The sequence below is a fragment of the Bubalus kerabau genome, chromosome 5 (genome assembly GCF_029407905.1).
Source record: "Bubalus kerabau isolate K-KA32 ecotype Philippines breed swamp buffalo chromosome 5, PCC_UOA_SB_1v2, whole genome shotgun sequence".
Classification (NCBI taxonomy): domain Eukaryota; kingdom Metazoa; phylum Chordata; class Mammalia; order Artiodactyla; family Bovidae; genus Bubalus; species Bubalus kerabau.
Window position 1 is genome coordinate 3,305,879 of NC_073628.1, and position 18,708 is coordinate 3,324,586.

At 57.2% G+C, this 18,708-nt stretch overlaps 1 protein-coding gene across 2 annotated transcripts in view; it reads left to right on the top strand.

The window, feature by feature from the left end:
- The window catches only part of SHANK2 (SH3 and multiple ankyrin repeat domains 2), a 468,460-nt gene that overhangs the window by 253,198 nt on the left and 196,554 nt on the right, over positions 1-18,708 (top strand). For both annotated transcript variants that reach the window (XM_055580557.1, XM_055580558.1), the window contains one exon: positions 17,481-17,556. In XM_055580557.1, the coding sequence (XP_055436532.1) occupies positions 17,481-17,556 (76 nt within the window). The remainder of the gene's footprint in view (positions 1-17,480; positions 17,557-18,708) is intronic.

Below are 18,708 nucleotides of genomic sequence, written 5' to 3' on the forward strand. Positions count from 1 at the left end.
TGTTTCTGTGACCCCCTGCTTTGCCCAGAGACCAGTCGGAATGCCAGTGGAGGGCCAGGGCCCTGGAGAAGCAGGAATCCACTTAGGTCTGGGCCCCAGGAGGGCAGGATTGGGAACCAGCATATCTTCCAGGACACTGAGCTGGGGACGTCCCTAGCTGGGGTGAGGGAGGAAGCCCCCCCTTGGTCTTCATCCCCACCGGTCAGCTGAGAGCCCTGCATCCCTGGGGGTGTGCGGCAGGAGATAGGGATACCTGGCAGGCGCAGGGCTGGGTCCAGAGGTTCCAGGCTCCCCTTTAGCTGGCTGGGTGCCCTTAGGCCACTCACTTAACTTCTCTGGGCCAGTGTCCTCATCTCTGAGTCTTCATGGGGCATCTGCTCCAACACGGCTGGGTGGACAGGACTCTGAGGGCAAGTTACACCTCGAACCAGGCGGCGTCCAGCCTCAGGTCTACAGGGAGCAGAGGGTTTGTGCTCTTCACGTTGACTCTGAAACAAAATTATTCACAACCCTAACATCCCATTTTAATGATTTATGTATTAATTGTTAAGTAATAAGTAACTGGTTTAATTCATTGATAATTAGCTTTAGATAATTTCATTATCATCACCCCATCTGACAAATAAGAGGCTGGACCCGGGCCATGCAGCTGGCGGGTGTGGGACCTGGCTCGGGCTTGTCCGCTGGCCACGTGGCCTGCTTCTCAGAATCCAAAGGACGTTGACTGAGAGTCACCAGCCCTTCAGACCCATGGGAATCCTGCAGCTCAGAGGTGAGGGGTCCTGTCCGGGACCACACCATGAACTCATGGCAGCTGTTTAAGGGACGAAGTTGATGACAGAGGAGAAAAAGGATCTAGAGCCTGGCCTGTACCCCACTGAGCCTTCCCAAGCAAGAGCCATGAGGTGAGAGGGCGTCGCTAGGAAGGAGGCAGGCTCAGCCGCCTGCCCGACAGCAAGCCCTGCCTGCAGCCTGCTCCCCACCAGCCTTCATACTGAGTGTGCAGAGTGCGTGCGTGTCCCCCCAATCCCTCCAAGCACCTGAAGACCCCTTCCCCTCCTCCAGGGATGCAGGGACCCACGGAAGGCCAAAGGGATGCCTTCAGCCAAGACCCGCTTCACTGAGGTCCTGTCCGGTTCTTTGACCTTGGCTCCGCCGGGTGGCGCGGTCAGAATGGACTTTTCCACCCGGCCGTCCACCCTGCAGCACGCAGGGCTCAGAAACCGCTGGGACCAAGAAAACCCTGCGTGACAAAATGAGAAAGCGACTCCTCAGGACAGGGACGACAGCAGACTCTGAGTGTTAACTCGGCCCGTGCTAATCGCGGGGTGGGTCAGTTTCCTCTCCCCGCTAATGGCATGCACAATCGCACTGGTTTCCAGGCGTCCTTCACCCGTACTTATTTAGACTAGTGACTGATGCGTTGCCATGGAAACCAGCACTAGGCAAAAAAAAAGAAACCATCCCCGGTACAGTGGGAAGTGAAAGGATGCGGGCTCCAATCTGGAGCTTACAACTTGTGTCAAAGAACCGAATTTTCCGCCGATCCCGACGTGTGGTCTCCCAAAGTCAAATCTGAAAACCTCCCTGCGGATTAAACACTTGGAGCCATCTTTCTTCTTCCTCTGGTTTTTTTTTTTTTTTTCCCCTTTTGTTCCGCAATTCTGACTGCGGAGGGCTGCAACTTTTTTCCTCTTGGATTAACAGACAATAGTAGACGAGGCGGGCCCTGTGGATGCGGGCTCCGCATGGACCCGGACGAGCAGCAGGACCAGCCTGAGTGAGATGGTCACACCCAGGTTAGAGACGATGGCTGAGAACTCCCGGTTCAAGAAGAAAGTTCATTTCGGAGGTACGGTGCGGTCTCCCGAACCTGCTCCCGGCGGGCGGCCGCACGCGAGTCTTTGTTCTTGACCCGCCTGGGCTGGCGCTGGGCGAGTCAGGTGGCTGGCTGTGGAGGCGATGGTTCTGTGCTGGGTGTGTTTGAGAATTAGTGTATTTCTGGTGGTGGTGTTTCACCAGGGAAGGCTATTGTTTCCCTAACGGCTTTCCAGTGCTCCCAAGATAGAAGAGAAAAATCAAGGTAGCCGTCAAGTCACCCCGGCAGACTTGAGCATCTGGGGTACTGTTAGTGTCCCAGGGGCCTGATTCTCCAAAGTCCTTTCAAGCTGCCATGGGGGCGGGGGGCGGGGGAAGGTGCAGGGAGTTAAGACCAACTGGAGCATCTATTCCTAGTGAGCGCTGTTGTTAAGTTCCAAGGGCGGACGACTGCATTGTGAATCGCCGTGACTTAAAGGCATAGATGTGTCCAGGGTTCCTGGGTGTTCCCCCGACAAGCTGTATGGCACGGCTCCCCACACTGAACAGGGGGGAGTGTGCCTCCCAACTCCTCCAGCTTGCCCTTCTGCAAAGAAAGCATGGCCGGTGTGCTTTTGAGTTCTGTGTGTGTGTGTGTGTGTGTTTTAAATCAAGTGAACTGGGTACTTCTCCGGTATGGTAGCCTCTGAGACAAGAAAACACCATCTGTATTTTCAGCCTGCATCGCCTTCTTCAGCTTCTACAGTAGGTTGTTGCCAACTGCACCCTCTCGCTCCCAGGAGCAGAGGACAGGGGACACAGCTAGCTTGCAAGGGCTCAGGCTGGGGAGCTCGGCGATCCTTGAAGGACCACCCCTCCCCCCGCCGCCTCCCAGGGGTCCCCTTGAGGTTGTACAAGGAGACATTGAGCCATGAACGGCTGAGGCTGGCAACGCCCGCCCCCCCCCCCACCCACAAGTCTCACCTGCTGGTCCTCACCCACTGCCAGCCTCAGTATCTGTCACAGACCTGTAGCATCTTTGGGGGACAGGTTGGTGGGTTTCAGGGAATGCGCGCCCAAGAGGCTGGTGCGTGCCATTTGTAAGGTCACCGTCAGGGTGGGTCTTTGTGCGATCTGTTAGCGCCGCCTAACCCTGGATCCTCCTAAGCCTCCCAGACCCCCTGGTCCTTGCCAGGGTGAATCCGGTTACTCCCTTGGTCCTGAACCGTGCTGCGTCCAAGGTGTGCCTACGTCGAGGCCGAGCCGGGACGTCTCAGCGACCTGCCCACACGATCAGGGCGGTTTCCTGGAGCTCAACAGGTCCCATTTTTCTCCGTGTCCTATTTCCTAAGCCTCAGCTGCCAGGGCCCCTAAAAAAGATTTTAAGGAACTAAAAAGAATCCTTCCGCCCCCAGTCGGTTCCTGGGTTTAAATCCAGCTCCGCTGCTCACCCCTTGTGTGTCCTTGGGCCTCTCGCGTCACCTTTCCGGGCCCCTCCAGGGGGAAGGGGGCCGAGAACCCTGCCTCCAGGGAGGGGTGGCGTCAGCATGGGGAGAGGGGCTCCACAGTGGGGGCTCCCCTACACCTCGGTTCTGTGCCAGGTGCTGCGATTGGCAGGGAAAGGCTGCAGTGAAGTGGGACTCAGGAGGAGGTGCTCCCCGGGGAGGGAGGGGTCTTGATGGTGGAGGCCGCGGACGGGGGAGCGCAGAGGGGGTCAGTCCAGGTATTCTGGCCGGACAGAGGAAGGAAGCCTGCTGCCCCCCAGGGCCTGGCTGCAGGCTTCGGTGCCAGGAGGCTCCCAGGGCCTGGCGTGTTTTCAAGCACCCTGCCCCTCCGCATGGTCATGCCAGCCCCGGGCTGCTGGGCCAGGGCAGCTCGGTCTCCCCCAGCCCCCTGAATGCTCCCCGTGATGGAGAGAGGTGAGGACAGCCTCCTTGGCATGGGCGCTCCTGCCAAGCTTAGCAACAACATGCAATCAGGCTCCGAGTCCTCCATTTACTGTAATTTCCACTTAAACTGCCTGTCTGGCTCCATGGATCAGTATAAATGCTTCCACTGAGCCGCCTGGGCTGATTTTTTTTTTTTTTTTTAAACCTTCTAATTATTGTAGAGTAGAGAGCGACTCATTGACAGCTAGCAGCTTTATTCATTTGTCCAGACAATTTGGGAGGGTGGAGACAGGGAAATGTGGCCAGGAACCCGGCTTACTCGGCCTCCCCCGAGTGGAGCCCCAGCCTCCCTTGGCCCAAGGGCGACAAGACGGGGAGAGAGGCGGGTAAAGCAGAACCTCAGACCTCCAGTCACAGCGCCAGGCGCCTGGGTGGAAGGCATCCTCTTGGGTGTCCCCACACCTGTCCTTGAATGGGCCAGGTCCCGCTCATCCTCAGGGCTCCTGAATCTGAAAGCCCGGGGTCCAGGTTTCCTGCATTCTCTAGTGATTTTCAAAGCATAGCATCGTAAAGCACCTCCCGCAGGGAATGACTCATCTGGAAGGCTTGTCCTGTACAAACGTGATGAAGGGGACTCAAGTGTGAGCCATGCCCTTGAGCTGGGCTAGGGTCCCAGCTCTGCCGCCCACAGGCTGAGCGCCTTGAAAACGGTCCAGTCATGTCTGGTGTTCTGGCCGAGCCTCGTGGACCTGCGGTGGCGATAGCAGAGGCATTCAGAGAGCAGCCTAACAACCAGTCCGGCCGCCCCTCAAGAGCTGTGTGACTTGGGATTGTCGCCTAACCTCTCTGTGCTTTGATTTTTCTGCCCCCGGAACAACAGCATCTGGTTCATGGTGCAGTGATTGATTAAACCAGAGAAGACGTGTCCCTCGGAACCGCTACCCTAATGCACAGGGCTTTCGTTGTCCCACCCGACAGGAAGGCGGGGCCAGACCTGGCTTCTTCTGCCCACTGTCCTGACACTCCCTCCCGGGAAGGGGTGGTGCGGCTTGACTTCCACAGTGCAGATGGGAAAGGGGGCGTGCCCTGGGGGGACCTGTTTTGGGGAAAGGAAGCCCCTCCCAGCAGATGCCGGCTCCTGCCTCATTGGCCGAGACCCAGTCACACGGCCTCCCCTGGGAGGAGCCTGGGGATGACTGTTGTTGGCCACCCCAGTCCTTTGGAGGGAAAGGAACTGGGAAGTGGGTGTAGAATGGCCGACAGAGAGAGCTGGTGGGGAGGAAGGCCATCTCAGCACGGGGCAGAGTGTGCCAGGCAGGGCAGGGCGGTGGATAGGACGACCAGCCTTTCCCCACGATCAGCAGGGAAAGGCTGCAGTCAAGTGGGACCCAAGAGGAGGTGCTCCCCAGGGAGGGAGGGGTCTTGATGTTGGAGGGGCCGGTGATGTGTGGACGCCGACTGGGGGAGCACAGAGGGGGTCGACCCGCCTCACAGTTCCTAACGGGGATTCGAGGTAGGAACCCCAGCTGCTGTTCAGCCTCGCCTACACAGTCGCAGTGGGGTACCACGGCTGAGGGCGCAGGGTGGCTGGAGCACCCCAACAGAGCTCACGTGTTTTGCACTTCGTGCGCGGCCCCCGGGGGTCACCTGTGATGGTGATGGTGGGTGGCGGATGTCCGCGCAGATCAGGACCGTGACGGTGGCAGCGACGGTCCTGGGAACCTCACCGCCCCCCACTCCCCGTCCTCGAGCACTGCGCTGGAAGTCCAGCCTCCCTGCCGCTCTAAAGTCCCCCTGCGCGTACACCGAGCATCCTGGCTGAGCCACAGCCCCCACCCACCCTTGGCTCCCCGGCGCTTGGGCTCATCTCTCCCGAGGCGGAGTAGGTCAATCTGGTGCTGGCGGGCCTCGGCGGGTGGGCCCCCCGAGCCCAGCTACCGCCAAGTTCCGTGAGGGCTTCGCAGCTGCGCCTGGCGTGGGGCAGGGAGACCACTTCCTGAGTCGCAGCCACACAAGCAGCCCCACCTTCCCTCAGCCAAGCAACTGCCGCTCATCCTGCAGGTGTTTCTGTCGTCTTACCGTCGGCAGCGGGCTGGGATGACCACGGAGAAACGCAGGCCTGCTGTGTCCGGCCCTCTGTAGCGCACTCTGTTCGTCCTGGAGCTCGAGACCAGCACCGTCCTTTCCTTTGGGTTTTGGCGTCTGTCTGCAGGTCCGGCTCTCGTGTGGTGCCAGCATGTTTTGGGGACCCTACGGGACTGGTGATGGCTGGCACTCCCCATGCCCCCCTGCACACGCCCACTCAAAAGTGAATTCATGGCAAGTTTTTGAAAACTTCGGACGGCCCTTGCCGCTCAGTCCTTACCCAGCTGGATGAGCCCGGAGCCGGTCTTCCCAGGGCTGGCAGGGAGAACGGAGCTAACGACACACGGCACACACGTGCACCCTGCGGTCCTCCAGGGAGCCGGGAGTTAAGAGAACCAGTGACTCAGGTGTGTGTTGGTGCCGGAGCCCACTGTGGAGGCGGCCTGGACCACCGAAACCAAGACGCTTCAGGGTAGAGCACCTGATTCCGGCGAAAGTGGGGCTGCAGGCCTCGGGGGGGAGGGTTGCTGTTTGTCCAGAGGCTGGTTCTGTTCACCGAAGGGACCTCGGGCACAGGTCAAACCGTTTATCTCCCTTTACATATTAAAAGCAGAGACATCACTTTGCCAACATAGTTCCGTATGATCAAAGCTGGTTTTTCCGGTAGTCATCTACAGATGTGAGCTGAACCATAAAGAAGGCTGAGTGCCGAAGAACTGATGCTTTGAAACTATGGAGAAGACTCTTGAGAGTCCCTTGGACCAGTCCATCCTAAAGGAAATCAATTCTGAATATTCATTGGAAGGACTGATGCTGAAGCTCGAATACTTTGGCCACCTGATGTGAAGAGCCAACTCATTGGAAAAGACCCTGATGCTGGGAAAGATTGAAGGCAGGAGGAGAAGGGGGCGACAGAGGATGAGATGGTTGGATGGCATCACTGACTCAATGGACGTGAGTTTGAGCAAGCTCTTGAGATGGGGATGGACAGGGAGGCCCGCCGTGCTGCGGTCCGCGGGGTCGCAAAGACTCAGGCACAGCATGGCAGCTGAACAGCAGCGACACAAAGGAGAGGCTGAGGGTCAGAGGCGCTGGGGCCCCCGGGGCTCTCTGTGGTTCTGCAGTCAGACATTGACCTGCGCTCTGTCTTGTACCTGCAAACAGAGAAATGCACTTGCTAGAGAAGCACTGTTCTTTCTCCTGGGGAGTTCTTGACCTGAGAGCAGGATTCTGAGTTCCTTCACTGAGGGGTTTAAACAGTGTTCTGAGCAAGTGTGGCCGCACTGTGCTGTCCTTCAGGGACGGTCTCTCCTTGGTCATGGAGGGCAGGTGATGGCCAGAGACGTCTGTGTCCTGATCCCTGGAACAGTTGACTGTGTCCAGATATGTGGCCAAGGGCAAGGAAGGTCACAGATGGAAAGAAGATTGCTAGACGACTGACTTTAAGATGAGGGGAGATGATCCTGGGTCCCAGGGGTCCTTAAATTGTAAGAGAGACAGACTCCAGAATCAGAATGATGGGGATTAGAGGGTTCGACCCACAGTGCCGGCTTGGGAGGTGGAGGAAGGGGTCACAACCAAGGAATGGGGAAGCCTCTAGAAGCCAGAAAAGGCAAAGGGACAGCCTCATCCCAGGAGCCTCCCACAGGCAGGAGCCCCCCCCACACCTTGATCTTAGCTCCTGAGACCCCCAGCGGATCCTGACCGATAGAATCATAAGGTCATCGGCTTCTGTTGTCCCTGGCCAGCAGATTTGTGGTCACTTGTTACAGCAGCCACAGGGAGCTAGTCCCCCAACCTTAGTGGGGACGTGGGATGAAGTCCAGCTGTCTTTGAGGAACAGGGTCCCTATTTTCCCTCCCGTCCCTCACGAGGCCCATATCAAGCTCCCAGAAGGTGCTGGGTCCGTGGTCCGCAGCTGATGAAGTGACTGAGTGAGTGAGCCAAGCTGTCGTGGTGTGAACGTGAGAAGTGGCTTCAAATCAAAGTCGTGTCCCTCAGCCAGTGGTCCTCGGAGGTGAGGTCTTGACCTCTGTGCCCAGCGGTGGGGTGGGCACCTGTCAGCCCAGCGTGGTGACCGTGGTGGTAGAGCTGGGCGCTGAGCTCCCTGGCCCCCGCCACCACCCCCCCCGCGCTGTGCAGTCTCACTGGCCCCTCACACTGGTTGCCCCCTTTCGTGAGTCCTGGGGTCTGGCCCCTGTGGGAAGTGATGGTGAACTTGAGACCCCGGCCCGCCCCCCGACACCTGCCTCCAGCTGGCCCACCTGTGCCCACCGAGGCTTCTTCCCACACTCCTGTCTCTGGTCCTCCACTGCATGGAGCCCATGGGCATTGTCGGTTTTAAAACAGAGAAGTTATTTCAGTCTCCATCCCCGTCAGTAATTTCTTTCCTCCTTGTGGTTCGGAGCCTGCCCTTGGCTCACCGGCCTGGGTGTAGCCTGAACGATGTCTGATTTAAAACCCACTGGAGATGGCGGGAGCCTCGTGGGCGGGAGGTGTGGGGATGCTGGGGGCCCCGCAGCCCGACTCCAGGCAGGAAGCGCCACCTCGTGGGCTGGCGGGGGGCCACGTGGTGAGGGTCTGGGGCCCCCACGTGCGGGGGTCCTCTCGGTCCTTTCTGCCTCTTTGGGGCGAGGGGCTGACAATAACAGCCAAAAGGACGTGGCGTCCAGGGCAGGGGCCGGAGCAGAGGCAGGCAGTGGGGAGGCAGGAGGTCCTCAGAGACCACTTCCTCTTCTCGCTGTGTCTCTAGAGCTCCGTCTCTCTGAGTTTTCTTTGTCTCTGTCTCTCCCTGTGTGTGTCTCTCTGTCTCTGTAGGTGTCTCTCTGTCTTGCTCACTCACCGTCTCTCTCTGACTCTCAGTGTATATCTGTCTCCCTCTCTATTTATCTCTGTGTCATTGTGTATCTCGGTCTCTGTCTGTGGATGTCTGTCTGCCTCTCTGTCCCTGCCTCTATCTGACTCCCCTTGTTCTGGGCTTGAGGCTCAGCTCCAGGGGACACACCCAGATAGGACTCTGAAGGCAGTGGAGGTCCCTGGTCTCTGAGTTTTGGTCCTGCACAGCGAGGGAGCTCAGCCGGCTGTCGGCTCCCGGGCCTGCGGGGCAGCCGTGCAGGTGGGCACGCCTGGGTTCTGTGCTCCCCTGCCTTGGACTCCGCGCTGCTGTCTCAGGCGCCCGGGGTCAGAGTGTCACCGGGCTGGGCCACAGCTGGAGACCCTGGGGAGCACACTGAGGTGGGGGGGACGACCTGGGCAGCGTGACCTGGAAATGTCGCGTCGTCTTTGCGCTCAGTCTGCTGTCCACGGCCGGCCTCGACTCTCTCACGGATCGGGGTGGCGTCTGGACCTCCCCATGCCCAGTGGGCTCCCTCTGGCTGTGCTGGCCCAGGGACGCCTGCCTGGGGCCAGGTTGGAGCGTGTCTGAGGGCATGCTGCCCCCGGGGGTGTTAGGAGCCCCGCACGTTATCACAGTCAACCCAGAGTGTAGGACCTGGAGGCAGGTGTCCACGGCTGCCCTGGCCAGCTGTACCATCGTGGTGGGCCCGCCACCCGTCCAGACCCCTGGGTGAAATCCGGAGACACTGCCTTGGTCCACCTGGGTGACGAGAGTTTCTGTCCAGAACAACAGAGGAGCTGGAAGACAGGGAGGGCTCTTGTGGTTCAAGAGACGTAAAACCCACGTGAGCCGAGTCAAAGGAGGAAAGCTTCCCCCCGCCACCCTGTAGGGACGCAGCGGCCTCTCCTGGACCCCGAGGCGGAACGTGTGGCCCAGCGGGTCCCAGAAGCGGGTTCTGGAAGCAGGATGTGGGGGCTTTTGGGAGCCAAGCCAGCTCGGCCATCTCTAGGTCTACACATGTCGCCGCTACCCTGAGCCTCTTGCCTCGACGTCCATTCTTTCGTGCCCCCGACAAGGTGAGCCCAGTGACAGCCTCTGTGCCCGAGCAGAGGCATCCTCTGTTTACACAGGGGACAGAGACTGGTCTCTCCTACTCCAGATTTCCTGGAGGGACTCTGATGAGCCGGGCCAGCAGTTCTGGTCAGGGCATGAGGTTCTGAGTACAGACGTGGTTGGGGTCTTCCTCTGTCCCAGGGGCAGAAGGATGCTTTTCAAGACGGCTTCCTGGAGAACAGCAGTGGCCGACAGCCCATCGGGAAGGGACTTGGGCCCTCCCCACAGGCCCTAAGGTCCATTCTGCTGCTGACCCCATTTTACAGATGAGAAGACTGAGGCTTGGAGAGCCTCTTTCCTGCCCAGGGCCGTGCCACTCACTAGGACTGAAGCTCACGTTGCCTTGTCTAGAGGAAGCCTTCCCTCCCTGCCTCTCCTGTCCATGGCAACTCACAAGCGAGGGGACCGCCCCACATGGGAGCCAGGTGGAGGTCGGGGCCTGGCGCTCACGCGGCCTCAGCCCTGCTCTGGTGTTCTCACCCTCTCCCCACTGCCATTTCTTGCCCCTACAGCCCACCTCTTCCCCATGCCACGCTTTGAGTCCTTTTTTGACTTTTCAGAGTCTTAATCAGTTTCTTTGAGGATTCCCCTTCTTGTTTCCTTTGCCAGGAACTCAGTGATACTCAGTGACGCTCGAGGCCCAGAGGCCATGAGACCTTCCCCGGCTTCCTCGCCGAGCTGGGAGGGATCCTCTCCCAGCAGCTCTACGAGAAGGGCTATTTTAGATGCTGACAATCTGAATCTCGTCATGCAATCTGTCACTCCCTTTCACGAGTCGCAAGAGGTATAGGGAATGGAATTTCTAGGGTTTTTTTTTTCCTCTCACTGTAGATTTTTCTAGGCCATATTCCGAGACAAGCTTTCAGGGCACACCAGCTTAAACACTTTGTAGCCCTCTTCCAGGCAAGGGGGTTTGGTCTCCCATCACATGGGTGGTGGAGGGGGATGGGTCACCCTGAGAAGGCAGAGCAGCTGTGGGATCATTTCATCCAAATGTCTGTCTGGATGGTGGAGAAAATGAGAGTCCGGGACGGCAGGGAGAGGTCGCAGGGCGTCGCCCCAAGGTCAAGGCGAGGACTCCAGTTTCGCAGTTTGCAGGGTGGCCACTTCCGCTCATTAGCATTGGAATTAAACTCAGTCTTCTGCGCGGTATCCTCAACTTGTTCCAGTTTCACACCCAGGGAGGTGGCCGTGCCAACGCTGGAAAAGAACAAAGGGGCCCAGAAGCGTGGGATTTTTCCCTGTGGCTTGTTTACTCTACAGCTGTCGAGCACCTACTGTGTGCCAGGCTGTGCAGTAGGAGCTGGGGACCCAGCAATGCAGTGAGCTTTGAGCTGGCGGAGGAATGTCCCAGAGAGACTCTTGCGAGTGCAAAGGCCCCGGGGTGCCAGGCAGTTCATCAGGTTCAAGGAAGAAAAGAAAGTGTTAGTTGCTCAGTCGTGGCCAACTCTTTGAAACCCCTATGGACTGTAGCGCACCAGGCTCCTCTGTCCATGGGATTCTTCAGGCAAGAATTCTGGGGTGGGTACCTGTTCCCTTCTCCAGGGGATCTTCCCCACCCAGGGATCGAAACCCAGGTTTCCTGAATTGCAGGCAGAGTCTTTTCCGTCTGAGCCACCAGGGAAGCCCAAGAGGAGGCTGATAGAGCAGAAGTGAAGTGATCCAGGAGGGAAGAGTGAGAGGAGAGGAGGGTTCAGAGGCGGACAGGGCCTCGTCGCGACAGACCTGTGTCCTCAGGGGCACGAGGAGGCAGGGGCAGCTCTGATGTCATTGGGAAACCATCGGAAAATGGTTAAGCAGAAAAGTGGCATCATCTGATACATTTTTCTGAAGCTCATTCTATATAGAGGTTCAGAAGATGATGGTCATTCAGACGAGAGTGGTAGTGACTGCTGGCCTCCAAGCTGAGTGGGACTAGACGTTTCCATATGAAGCACTGAGCCTGAAACTGGCCTGGGAGGGGGCCCTGGTTGTGAACCATTCACTTCGAGAAGCTTCTGTGTCGTTTAGGAAACGTGAGTCAGAAGTTCCCGCTTAGCTGGTTGGTTTTTCAGCGTCGCTTTTCATAAGCAGAGAGGCCGCCCTCTCCGCTACTCACAGAGGCCTGTGATGTCTGCCGAGCTCTCTCCGTGTCCAGCGGAGTGTGCTCCTATTGCATCTTGGGTGGTTCTCCGCTTTCTTCTAGAAAGAACGGGCATCCTCCCAGACAGGGGGCCAGATACAGCCTCTGTCTTGATTTTTGTCTGGTCTCCCTTTCTACCCTTGCCAGGACTCTTTTGGTTGCCAGAGAGCCACTTCTACCAGGCTTGAGCAAAACATGGAGTGTACTGACTTGCATGACAGAGAAGACCATGTGTCGTCTGCATCAGTCAGCTTATCCAGGGAAAGCTGCAGTAACAAACGTGCCTCTGATCTCAGTGGCCTGAAACCACGAAGGGTTCTTTCCTGCTCACACCACCTGTTTGTCATGCATCCCAGGGGGCACACATGGGGACCCAGATTCTTACAACAACCATCATCTCAGACATTTTGGTTGCCACGCCATGGGCAAAGAAACAGTATGGGGGTGAAGGGGGATGGGGGCGGGGAGAATCTTAGGAAGTGACATGAGTCAGTTTGGGGAAAACTCATTTGGACAAAACAAGTTTTGAGGATCCATCCAAGCACACACCCAGAGGGAATAAAGCCAGAAATCCTGAGTGAGTAGCTTTCATGACCTCCAGAAGTGAAAGTCCAGGGATTCTCAGTGAGAGGCCCACGTGTCCCTCTGTCCCCGGGCCCAGCTTTCAGCCCTGCCTCTTGCTGTGTGCGGGCTGCATGGACAGGCTGGTTCTCCCCATGACGTGCTGTGATGCCCACTGGCTGCCCACAGCCCGCATCCTCCCACCTCATGACCAAGATTGCCTTCCTCAGTCTCCAGACCTCAGAACATCTCAGAAAAAGGCCATTAGCCCTCTGTGGGTCATGGACGGGTTGCTGGTGAAGATGCCTCCTCCCAGGGACCCAAGCAGATGCTGACCCACGGGGCGGTGACTCGCAGTGGCTTGGGTGACCTCAGGCAGCTCAGGCAACCTCTCTGAGCCTCACCTTCCTCACTCGTCAACCAGGAACAGGAACAGTATTGAGCTCATGCGTATAAAGCGCTTAGAATGTGTGTGGATGTTTGGAAACACAGTTGCTGTTGGCGACTGTCAGCCAGGCTCCAGAGGCACAACGCTGGGGGTCTGCGCTCACAGGATGTGTGACCTTGGAGGCCTCCTTGAGGAGCAGAGGAGGACCCTACCCCTACATGCACAGGAGGAACCAGATAACAGAGTGCTTCCCACTTGCCAAGCACCGTTGCAGCATTTTCCATGAATTAATTCGTCTCCTCCTCAACCACTTGCCTGTGAGTAGGAAGTGTTATTATCCCCACTTTACAAATGAAGAGCCTGGCGACCTGCAGCCAGTCAACAGCAGAGCTGGGCTCTGAATTCAGGCCAGTGTAGCCCCAGAGCCCACATTCCCTCATCATGGCACTCTGCTACTTCTGCAAAACAGCGGCAAAAAATCCACTTAGCCCTGGCTGCTGCAGGAAGACGAAATAAGGTGAAAGACTTCATTTACTGGAAAAAAAAAAAAAAGAAAGCTAGCTTAGTAGAGCTGCAGTGAAGACAGTAATAATGGGAATGATGTTAATAGTGATGGTGATGATAGGGACGTGGTGAGTGGTGGTGATGAAGATGAGGCTGTGATGACGACGATCAGAGTAACGGTGACGATGGTGGTGGTGGTGGAGATGGTGATGCTCGTGGGGCTGGTGGTGGTGAAGACGGCGGTGGTGTGGTCCTGATGAACGTGCTGGAGAGAGTGAAGATGCTGCTGCTGCTACGGTCAGGCTGATGGTGGTAGCTCTGCTCACAATGATGGTGATGGAGCCCTTTGCTGTCCCTCAGAGCGGAGTCTCACGGTGTCCAGAATCCAGAGGGCAGGGAATGTCCATGCGGTGGGAGTTGTTCACAAAGCAGTCAGAGATAATATTATCCCCAAAGCTCCCCTTTTCTCTTATAACACAATTGTGGGAGCGGAAGGGAGCCCATTGTTTTTAAGGCCAGATTAAAAACTTGGTAAATCTGGTGTCAGTCTACACCCTTCTCTCTTTTGTCTAAAATTTTCTTGGTCCACAAAATCCCAAACTCTGGGAACCCCTGGCTAGCAGATTTAGAAACGGTCTCTTTCTGAAACATTTGTTTCCTCTGGTAAACACGTGGACATGTACACACACAACACACACACACACACACGTTGACTACACGCTCTGCTCCTGCGACCTGGAACCTCTGACCTCAGCCAGCGGCCGGCACCAGCCAGCTCTCAGAGCCCAGCAGTTCCCTAGACAACCAGCACAGAGGCTGCACGTGGGGCTTAAGCAACAGGAAATAAGCAATTGTAATAACAGTTAACAGCCCATCCCCACAGTCGTTCAATGGTTTCCTGAGCTGCTTTGCTTAACCCCACAAACGGGTTCCAATCCCGCTTATCCTCCAGGGCCTGGGGAGTGTGTTGCCCCACTCGGATGTCACAGGGATGGCCTGGCCAGATGCTCTGCCTGCCCCATGTGCTCCCCTCTCCACTACACAGTTATCTGACTCCTGGGGCCCTCAGCCCAGCCAGCATCCCCACCCCACCCCCAAGATCCTGAGCCCCAGAGAGCAGAGGCCCCACCCCCTCTGAGTCCTTCTAATCCCCACATGTGGGGCACAGGGCCTGGCCTCCAGGTGGACCTGGTGAATGGTAACTAGACGTGGACACGTGCAGGATGCCAGGGAGGAGGATGGGGAGCACCTGGGCACGTGTGGTCTGGCTGCCAAGCATAGCGGACATACGTACAGCCCAGCTGGACCAGTGTCCCCAGGTCCCTCCGACTGTGTGAAGTGTGTTTCTATTTGCTGATTTACAGTGGACTGTTGGGATTAGGTCTGCCAGCTTTGACATCACATGTCTGCCAAGAGTTAGACACCAGAGGTGATACAGAGAGAACTAAGGCCAGATCCCTGCCTTTAAGCACCGAAAGAGCACTCGGCCCTCACCAGGGACCCGTTGGTGTGGTCTGCTGGTTCTCAGCCTGGCCCTGAAGCCCGTCTGCTGGCTGAGGACCCATCCCAGCCCTGCTGTTCAGCTGGTGTGTGCCTTCGCCTCAGCAGTCCTCAGCAGACCCATCTGTAAAGTGGGTCCAGCAGTCTTACCTCCCTCACCAGGCTTCTGTGACCAACAAGTGGGAGCCTGGATGGGCACAAATCGTGACCCAGGGGAGGGACTCGATAGATGTTAGTGAGGACAGAGATGTTACAGACCCAAGTTCTTGGACTCTTTAATCAACAGAAATGGATAAAGAGGCCAGATGAGGATCAGGCCAGGCGTTACTAGGACTCATGGTGCCCCACGAGGGACAGAGAACCAGAAACTCGCTCCCTTGCTGCACTCCAGGGGAGGGAGCTGGTTCCTTAAATGGGGTGAGGGTAGGGGTGGGTCGGTGGGTTGGGCCAAAGGAGTGACTGAGGTGGTCTGCCCACCCCCCCGGTGGTGCCGTGTGCAGAGATCACGCGTGGTACCTGCTTTTGTTCCCCGTTCCTCGGAAGGGGCCGCTGGGCTTTTTGGTCTTTTTGTATCTTGTCCAGAATCTGCCCCAACTGCACACGCACGTGTTTGTTTTCAGTTCCTTTGAGTTTCTCTGTACCTGTCGCTCGAGGAGACGTTTGTCCGGGTGCAAACCTGCGGTGAGGGGTCCCACATCCCAGCCTGTCCCACAGACAGTGATGGCAAAGCAAAGACAGACACCAAGCGGAGGCGAGTGGCTCACTCCACGGCGAGGACACACGGGGACAGGAAGGGTGGCATGAGATGGGCCAAAAGCAGGGGAGCCACCCTTGGCTGGACTTGGCGGGACGTGCAGAGTGGCACACGTACCCCCTCCCCAGGGGCCATGATGGGCAGATGAGTGGGTACAGGAGCAGCACTTGGAACAGGGCCTGGGACCCAGTCAGTGCTCAGCGTCAGGGAGCGCGATGGGGATGCAGCTGTTACCGAGCTTCAGGGAACTTTAACTTGCGTATCATTGGAGCCTCAGGTGGAGTGATGGGAGAGGCCGGGGGAGCCGAGTCCCAGAGAACCTTTAAGGCAGTGTTAGGTGCTGTGCCACGCAGGTCCCTGGAGTGGAGCACAAGGCAGGACAAGTGCGCTGCCCACTTTAACAGCTAACGCACAGCGACCCAGGCATTGCTGGGAATCCTGGAGGATCCCATCATCCTCTCGGGCCTGGGAGTCCTAGCTTTGAGCTGGGAGAAGCAGCAAGAGGGTATGGACAGCTCCCTGGCCTCCATAGGAGCCAAGCTTGGAAGGGACACACACACACACCCCTCTCCCCTCCCCCCTGCAGTGGCGTGTGCTCAAGTTCCATTGGTGAGAGCTGGTCACGTGGCCATGTCTGGCTGCGGGGGGTGCTGGGAAATGTAGTCCTAAGTTGGCTACCTGGTCCTCTCGGCCCCCCCAAAGGCAATACCACACTTTATATTAATAGAAGGAGGCATGTATTTTTGCTGCATCAGCTGCCTCTGGGCCTGAAAGGAGTCAACTGTTATCAGGCATACCCTTCTCAACGCCCTTGCAGTTGTTCACATTTCCACTGGAAATGTGCTTTTGGGTTTGGATAACATTACATTTGCTGTGAAATGTGGGGTCAGGGAGACGGACAACAGAGTTACAAGAGTTTGCATGAGATCTGAGCCATCTTCCTGAAGCAAACCACAAAATTTCTCTGTATTTTTCCCAGGGTTTGGGAAAGAGGGTGTGCAGGAGGTTTGTCGGGGGAAATATCTGAACAATAAGTCAGAAGCAGCCGTATTTCTTGCATTTGTGCTGTTGTGGGTTTTTTCCCTCTCCAGCTCTGAGCTATCAATTAAGTCTAACTACACCATTCTTATAATTTCCCGTGAAATTTACCTCGAAATCTGCTGAGTAAGAGAAGTAAGCAGAGGACTTAATTAGAAACTTAATCATGTTTGTTTGGTTTTTGTTTGTTTTAGGAGAAAGTAATGATAATCAGGGGCTTCCCAGGTGGCATGGTGGTAAAGAATCCACCTGCCAATGCAGGAGACACAAGAGATGCGAGTTCGATCCCTGGGTTGGGAAGATCCCCTGGAGAAGGAAATGGCAACCCACTCCAGTATTCTTGCCTGGGAGATCCCCTGCACAGAGGAGCCTGGGGGGAGCTACAGTCCATGGAGACTCAAAGAGTTGGACACGACTGAGTGACTGAACACACGATAATCAGCAAAATAGCAATAAAGATTCTTTTTTCCCCAAAGCAGTCATCCACAGGTTCTCATATTTGCTGGACGGCTGGGCAGCATCACTTCAGAATACCGTTCTAGCAGATTCCATGTGCCAAGTGGGCTGCCACTGCTCCCACTGCGACCTGCACGGCCTTGTCTTCTTTGCAGAGCACATCCTGCACCACCTGGGGACCCTGGGACTCAGCCTCTACTGGGGACCAGAGTGCGGGACTCTCCAGAAGTCATCCTTGGCATTCATCGGCATCCCCCACAGTTTGCAAAGTTAGGCCACAGAGCAGGGCCTCATCTCTCTCCCAGATCTTTCCCCAGGAGAAGCGGGTCCCACACTTCCGAGGTCAGACAAACGCGGGGGCCCGGCCAGCCTCTCATGGTTTCAGCGTTTGGGGACCGTGACTTTCTAAATGATGTCTCTCTTCCCTCTCTGTGCAGAAACTCGTGCAGACCGCAGCAAGAAACTCTTCCGGCACTACACAGTCGGCTCCTACGACAGCTTCGATGCCTCCAGGTAAGACGTGGTTCCTCCTGCCAGGCCCCCTCCGCTCAAAGATGCTCGTAGGTGTCAGGAAGGCGCTGGACCATCCTGCATGGCGCACTCGGGTCCTTCGTTTCCTTCTGTGTGTCCCCTGTCACCTCGCCCCCCCACCCCTGTGGACATGGGCTGGAATGATGGAGACCACCATCTTCCAGAGGACCCGCTCGAGAAGCGGTCTCTGGGCCACCTGTGGCTTACAGTCGGGCTGGAGCACATGGGTGGGGCAGCCAGGGGAGAGGAGGAGGAGAGCCTGGCCTTGTTTGAGAGGAAGGAGGGACAAGTGGGCAAGATGACCTTACTGGGCTGCAGGAGCCTGGAGGTGGCCCCACGTGGCAGCGTCTTCCTGGGGGACATGAGGGTGCCCTCCGACGTCCACCTCATTTGCATCTTCCCTGCTCCTCCAGCCACTGAGCTGAAGATTTGGTCAGAGGAGGGCTTATCCTGGTGACCTGAAAGCCGGCAGACCTTGCAGGAGGGGCGGGTTTGCTTTCTGGATGCTTCATAAGTGGCTCGTTTGGTTCCTGCAGAGAGCGTTGTGGCACGGGGCAGGGGCTCAGATTTTCCAGCAGAAACACACTCGTGTAATGCAGGGAGCCCTTCCTCAGGTCCCCGGCACCCCTGCCTTTTAGCTCTGGGGGCCGTGGAGGTGGCCGGGGTCCTACTGGGCGAGGGGGAGCGCCGTTTTGGACCACGACTCCAAGAAGAGCTGAGAACGAGCAGCACTTCTGGCCCGTGTGCCCGCCGCTGCGCCAGCTTCCCTGGCTCTGACTGTCCCCAGGCGCGGAGTTTCTCTGTCCCCCCACCCAGACTAAGGGTTCTTACTGGACGAGGCGGGGGCTGGGGCTCAGTGAGGACCAGCCTGGGAAGTAGAGGAGGCAGGGCACACGCTCGTGCTCCGTCTCGCCAGACGGCCAAGCGGGGGCCCCGTCTGGAGTTCCCTGCCCACCTCACATCCTGAGAAGTTCCGGGCTGGGGAAGGATCCGGACTCCCTGCCCTTGGTTCTCCCCGGACTCTCTCAGGGGGTCTTAATGCTCGTCTGCCTGCCGAGGGGTGGAACCTGGTTTCATGTGTTTGTTTATACTGAGTTAAAATTTCCATAACCTAGCAATGGCAACCCAGTCCAG